The sequence below is a fragment of the Penaeus vannamei genome, chromosome 37 (genome assembly GCF_042767895.1).
Source record: "Penaeus vannamei isolate JL-2024 chromosome 37, ASM4276789v1, whole genome shotgun sequence".
Classification (NCBI taxonomy): domain Eukaryota; kingdom Metazoa; phylum Arthropoda; class Malacostraca; order Decapoda; family Penaeidae; genus Penaeus; species Penaeus vannamei.
In genome coordinates, this window is record NC_091585.1 from 20563465 (window position 1) to 20570268 (window position 6804).

The following is a 6804-nucleotide window of genomic DNA, read 5'->3' on the forward strand; positions in this document are numbered from 1 at the left end:
AGGGGGAGGGAGTGCGAGGGGAGGGAGTGCGAGGGGAGGGAGTGCGAGGGGAGGGAGTGTGAGGGAGTGCGAGGGGAGGGAGTGTGAGGGGAAGTGCGAGGGGAGGGAGTGTGAGGGAGTGCGGGGAGGGGAGGGAGTGCGAGGGAGTGCGAGGGGAGGGAGTGTGAGGGAGTGCGAGGGGAGGGAGTGCGAGGGAGTGCGAGGGGAGGGAGTGTGAGGGAGGTGCGAGGGGAGGGAGTGCGAGGGAGTGCGAGGGGAGGGAGTGCGAGGGGGGAGGAGTGTGAGGGAGTGCGAGGGGAGGGAGTGTGAGGAGGAGTGCGAGGGCCGGAGGAGAGTGTGGAGGGAGCATGCGAGGGGAGGGAGTGCGAGGGAGTGCGAGGGACGAGGGAGGGAGTGTGAGGGAGTGCGAGGGGAGGGAGGGAGTGTGAGGGAGTGCGAGGGGAGGGAGTGTGAGGGAGTGCGAGGGGAGGGAGTGTGAGGGAGGTGCGAGGGGAGGGAGTGTGAGGGAGTGCTGAGAGGGGTACGAGGGAGTGTGAGGGAGTGCGAGGGGAGGGAGTGCGAGGGAGTGCGAGGGGAGGGAGTGCGAGGGAGTGCGAGGGTGAGGGAGTGCGAGGAGGAGTGTGAGGAGTGCGAGGGAGTGCGAGGGGAGGGAGTGTGAGGGAGTGCGAGGGGAGGGAGTGCGAGGGAGTGCGAGGGGAGGGAGTGTGAGGGAGTGCGAGGGGAGGGAGTGCGAGGGAGTGCGAGGGGAGGGAGTGCGAGGGGAGGGAGTGTGAGGGAGTGCGAGGGGAGGGAGTGCGAGGGAGTGCGAGGGGAGGGAGTGTGAGGGAGTGCGAGGGGAGGGAGTGCGAGGGGAGTGCGAGGGGAGGGAGTGCGAGGGGAGGGAGTGTGAGGGAGTGCGAGGGGAGTGGAGTGTGGAGGGAGTGCGAGGGGAGGGAGTGCGAGGGAGTGCGGGAGGGGAGGGAGTGTGAGGGAGTGCGAGGGGAGGGAGTGCGAGGGGAGTGCGAGGGGAGGGAGTGCGAGGGAGTGCGAGGGGAGGGAGTGTGAGGGAGTGCGAGGGGAGGGAGTGCGAGGGGAGGGAGTGCGAGGGGGAGGGAGTGTGAGGGAGTGCGAGGGGAGGGAGTGCGAGGGGAGGGAGTGTGAGGGAGTGCGAGGGGAGGGAGTGTGAGGGAGTGCGAGGGGAGGGAGTGTGAGGGAGTGCGAGGGGAGGGAGTGCGAGGGGAGGGAGTGCGAGGGAGTGCGAGGGGAGGGAGTGCGAGGGGAGGGAGTGCGAGGGGAGGGAGTGTGAGGGAGTGCGAGGGGAGGGAGTGTGGAGGGAGTGCGAGGGGAGGGAGTGTGAGGGAGTGCGAGGGGAGGGAGTGTGAGGGAGTGCGAGGGGAGGGAGTGTGAGGGAGTGCGAGGGGAGGGAGTGCGAGGGGAGGGAGTGCGAGGGAGTGCGAGGGGAGGGTGGTGAGGGAGTGCGAGGGGAGGGAGTGCGAGGGAGTGCAGGAGGGGAGGGAGTGTGAGGGAGTGCGAGGGGAGGGAGTGCGAGGGGAGGGAGTGCGAGGGGAGTGCCGAGGGGGAGGTGTGAGGGAGTGCGAGGGAGGAGTGCGAGGGGAGGTGTGTGAGGGAGTGCGAGGGGAGGGAGTGTGAGGGAGTGCGAGGGGAGGGAGTGTGAGGGGAGTGCGAGGGGAGGGGAGTGCGAGGAGGGAGGGAGTGCGAGGGAGTGCGAGGGAGAGGGAGTGCGAGGGGAGGGAGGAGTGTGAGGGAGTGCGAGGGGAGGGAGTGCGAGGGAGTGCGAGGGGAGGGAGTGTGAGGGAGTGCGAGGGGAGGGAGTGCGAGGGGAGGAGTGCGAGGGAGTGCGAGGGGAGGGAGTGTGAGGGAGTGCGAGGGAGGTGAGGGGAGGGAGTGAGGAGAGGAGGTGAGGGGAGAGGGAGTGCGAGGAGGGAGGGGAGTGCGAGGGAGAGGGGAGGGAGTGCGAGGGGAGTGCGAGGAGGAGGTGGTGAGGAGTGGAGGTGTGAGGGAGTGCGAGGGGAGGGAGTGCGAGGGAGTGCGAGGGGAGGGAGTGCGAGGGGAGGGAGTGTGAGGGAGTGCGAGGGGAGGGAGTGTGAGGGAAGTGCGAGGGGAGGGAGTGTGAGGAGAGTGCGAGGGGAGGGTGTGAGGGAGTGCGAGGGGAGGGTGTGAGGGGAGTGCGAGGGGGAGGGGGAGGGTGTGAGAGGGGGAGGCGACGGGAGGGAGTGTGAAGGGAGGGGCGTGGGGAGGGAGTGTGAAGGAGGGGCGTGGGGAGGGAGTGTGAAGGAGGGGCGTGGGGAGGAAGTGTGAGAAGAGGGCGTCTTGAAGGAGTGTGAGAGGGGGGCGTGGCGAGTGTGTGAAGAATGTGAGGGGAGTGAGCATACTCACAATAATGACAGGAGGCGAGAATACGAAATAAAGATCGGAACTAAGGATAGAAAGAAAGCGGAGAGGAAAAAATAACCGATTAGAAGGAGCATTCAATAAAAAAGGAAACGGACGAGAACACGGATAAATGAGGAAAAATAAAAAAATAATAAACAAATAAAATACATGGCAACAAAGAAGAGTCAAAACAACAAACAAACAACCTAATAAAAGGACCGACAATGAACCAGGGTCATGAAGTCACAGCAACAAGACAAGATACGGCTGCGGTCACAAGAGGGGGGGGAGGGAGATGTCAAACAGAACACTGCAGCGATATACTGAAGGTCAAAGGTAATGCTGAGGTCAGAGGGCTAGGCTATGCTTAGTGGTCACAAGCGACAAACAAGGTCGGGAGGTAAAGTCTGTTAAACGAGGTCAATGCTGATCGAAGGTGAAGGATAGAACACATGAGAGAGAGAGAGAGAAAGAAAGAGAGAGAGAGAGAGAGAGTGAGAGAGAGAGAGAGTGAGAGTGAGAGTGAGAGTGAGAGAGAGAGAGAGAGAAGGGGAAAGGAGGGGAAGGGAAGAAAAGGGGGGGAAGTGAGAGAAAAGAGGGGGAGGGAATGAACCGGGACAGATAAAGAGAAGAGAGAGAGGAGGGTGAAGAGGAAAAAAAAGAAAAGTAGAAAGAAATAAAGAAGGGAAAAGAGGGAAAGAGATAAACAAAGATGGGAGAGAGAATAGGGAAATTGGGCGATAATCACTCGACCAAGCAGAGCGGGGAAGGTCAAAGAGAGAAAGGACATACACAAAGGAAATTTAAAACGGGGGGGACAGGGGGGGGCAAAACGACGAGATGAAACGGAGGAGAAAGAGAATGGAGGATAGAAGACGAAGCGCAAGAGAAAATTTTACGAGAAAGCGAAAGAGGGAATGGGGGAACTAAAGCGAAAAGATGAGAGACAGCGATGGAGAGGGAGAGAATGAGAGGGATATGAAGGGAGTGAAAGCAGAAACGGAAGCGGAAACGAAGAGGTAAAACGGGGGGGGGGGGGTATTAAGTAAGAATAAACTGTGATAGGACAGGATTGGAGAGGAGAAAGGAAGGAAAACAGGAAAAAAGTGAATTACAGAGGGAAGGCAAAGCATAGAAGGAAAAGGGGGCGGAGTATGAGATACACACACACACACACACACACACACACACACACACACACACACACACACACACACACACACACACACACACACACACACACACACACACACACACACACACACACACACACACACACACACACACACACACACACACCAAAATCAGCCACAGGCAGCACACAGCAGCAGCTGAGTCAGCAACAACATTACGCAAGAGCGAGAGTTCATCAGCATATCGATATTCTGAGGGGGAGAGAGAGACAGGGAGACGAATGGGAAATGGGACAAGTAATTGCCAATGGTGGAAAGGAAGGAGAGAGGGGAGGGGGAGGGGGAGGAGGGGGGAGAGGGAGAGGGAGAGGGAGAGAGGGAGAGGGAGGGGGAGGGAGGGAGAGGGAGGGAGAGGGAGGGGGAGGGGAGGGAGGACAAAGCATAATGATGATGGGAAGAGTGTGGAGGAAAGTGGAGAAAGGGAAGGGAAGGAGAAGGGAGAGGAGGGAGAGGAGAGGAGGGAGAGGAAGGAGGAAGGAATAGAGGAAAAGGGGAAGGGATGTGGAAGGGGAAGGAAAAGAAGTGGGAGAGGGGAAGGAATAGGAGGAGGAAGACGGAGAAGACCCAGGAATGCAAGGCAAAAGGAGAAAGAGAAGGAAAGAGGAGGTAGAGGGAACAGGGAGTGGGGAAAAGGGAGGAGGAGGGAGGGGGAGGGAGAAGGAGGAGGGAGGGGGGAGAAGGGAGAGGGAGGAGGGAGGGAGAAGGGAGAAGGAGGAGGGAGGGGGAGGGAGAAGGAGGAGGGAGGGGGAGGGAGAAGGAGGAGGGAGGGGGAGGGAGAAGGAGGAGGGAGGGGAGAGGGGGAGAGGAGGGGGAGAGGAGGGGAGGGAGGGGGGAGAGGGAGAAGGAGGAGGGAGGGGGAGGGGGAGAGGAGGGGGAGAGGGAGGGGAGAGGAGGAGGAGGGAAGAGGAGGGGGAGAGGAGGGGGAGAGGAGGAGGAGAGGGGGAGGGGAGGAGGGGGAGGGGGGGAGGAGGAGCGGGAGAGGTAAGGGTAAGGAGAGAGATGTAGATAGAGGGGGGGAGGGAAGAGCTTGGGCGAGCATGAGGGGGACGAAAAATATTGGCAAAGAGAAGGAAAAGAGAGGAAGAGCACGACAGAGAGAGGGACAGACAGGAAGAGAAGAGAAAGTACTCCCCTGGCGCATGCGGTAATTTCTGGTATTTTCTGGTCGCGAAATCGAACTTGTACGTGTCACTAGCGTAAGACTTCGCAAACGAAAACAAGTAACAAATAGAATGAATAAAACAATCGAGACGGGCCTACACGACAACAAATTTCATCATCTTCACATTTATATCACAGTCCTTCAGCTAGGACCGCTTCCATGGCAACAAGCATAACATGGGGGTCAAGGCACAATCACCCCAAATGACCGTCCGAATTCGCGTGCGTGCATGTGGACTCCTGGCGTCATACAGACCAGATAAAATTGTTATACGCTCCATATTTAAAACCCTATATCACATACAAATGATCCTAAAACTAACAACTGGTAAGGCTTCCTTTTCTCACAATTCTGGTATTATATGATGGACAACCCGAAATTAAGATTTTCGCAGGTACAAATTAGTATCAGCGTATTTCTATCCCAAGGGACCCGTTATCAACACCTCTAATCTCGTAAGATCCTTAGCTGTAGGCTATCTCTTAAATCGAAGCCCTAGGACTACGGTCACTTTACAGCATCACTAAATGCTCACTTTTGACCTTCGTCCTTAAACGGAGTAATTAGCTGGAAAATCTTTACATTTTGAGAAAGATTGTAACACCTGGCGTGCGTCAGGGATTATAAATGCAAAAAAAAATAAACACTAGTTGGAAACTCGATAATTTTTATTCATATATGCATCTGCGACATATTCAAATCCACCAATTCATGTTTCGAGAGGTAATTATCACATGTCATATCCCATAAAACTTAATGCAATTTGTGTAATGAACAAATTTGGCGAACGAAAGTATAATTGCCATTTAAAATCCTAGCTGATAACTCATGGAATCAGCCGGTATGAATGTCAAAAACTGTCACTCTAGCTAACGTTTTTTTAAACCCATATTACGTTTAATAACTACATAATTCATCAAGTCGCCTATTTCGTGTTGCGTTACACATTTCGAAGTGCATAACAAAGCCAAATATCAGCCAACCACATTCGGCTTTTGTTGTTATAGAGTGGCCTACATATAGCAAAGCAGTGTTCGTTATCCCTAATCAATAACTAATCCCAAAGTGCATTAGAGATGAGCGAGAGATGCGGATGCAGCCATGGGGGATGACACACACCAAGACCTGACCTGCTTGTGACCCTCTCTGTCGTCAGGTCAAAGTATAAGCTCTAAATTATGTTCGAAGTTGCGAATATGTTGGTGAATGTCTCATTCTGATCAGTATAATTTCAGTCTGTTCTTTACTAAGGTAGCTTGCCACAAATTTGTCATGAGGTACCAACGGTAAATATTATACAAAAACTACTAAATTTCACAGTTAAACACGTATTCTAGAATTCTTTTGACAGACAAAGTAACCTGCAACGCTCGTAAAAATTAGAATCGATGTTCTTAATAAGAATATAGCACTGTTGTAGGCTCTAAAAATTGCATGCACCCAACTACAACATCCAATACATAACTTCCTCCAAAATACCCCCATAATAAACTTCAGTTGGTCTAATACATTCATAAACACACTTATCTACCTTAATTACAATAATACTTACAAAAGGGCTTCAACTGTTTAAAAGTCCTCTTCGTATTGTCATTATTATCTGCGGTGTAAGCGTTCATGTTTCTGTACACACAAGAGCTGGTGAACGACTTGGAACAAAAGACACAGTTACACATGACTGGTCGAATCGGCAACGCTCGGGGACTAAACACAAGTACTACTAGCCTCTTCGGCGTTTGGCGAGACACTAAGTGCTTGTAGGCTAGTACGCTCCTTGCCGAAGCGCTTGTTCCCGCAGCCTCTCGTACCCCGTCACCTCGTATGGTTACCAGTGTTTACCTTTTCGGGGGGTCTATTATAGTCTTGGTTTTGGTTCTTTTATTTACTATGAAGGTTTATTCTTTTATTTATGAGGGTTGAAATAAAGGGATGCAGTTTGTTTGGTGTGATGAGAGATGTGATTAAATTGGGGCTGACTACTATCTTTCACAAACAGGTTGTTAGGTGGAGTGCCCACAAACTACCCAATTTCCGTTTTCCCCTCTGTGTGATTATTACTGGTCTCGTAGAAAAAAA

At 54.0% G+C, this 6804-nt stretch overlaps 1 protein-coding gene across 2 annotated transcripts in view; it reads right to left on the reverse strand.

Annotated features, from left to right (window-relative positions):
• Nucleotides 1-6480, reverse strand: part of LOC138859707 (microtubule-associated proteins 1A/1B light chain 3C-like) — a 66851-nt gene extending 60371 nt beyond the window's left edge. For both annotated transcript variants that reach the window (XM_070115625.1, XM_070115626.1), the window contains exon 1: nucleotides 6281-6480. In XM_070115625.1, the coding sequence (XP_069971726.1) occupies nucleotides 6281-6404 (124 nt within the window). In that variant the 5' untranslated portion in view covers nucleotides 6405-6480. The remainder of the gene's footprint in view (nucleotides 1-6280) is intronic.
• Between the last annotated feature and the right edge of the window lie 324 nt (nucleotides 6481-6804).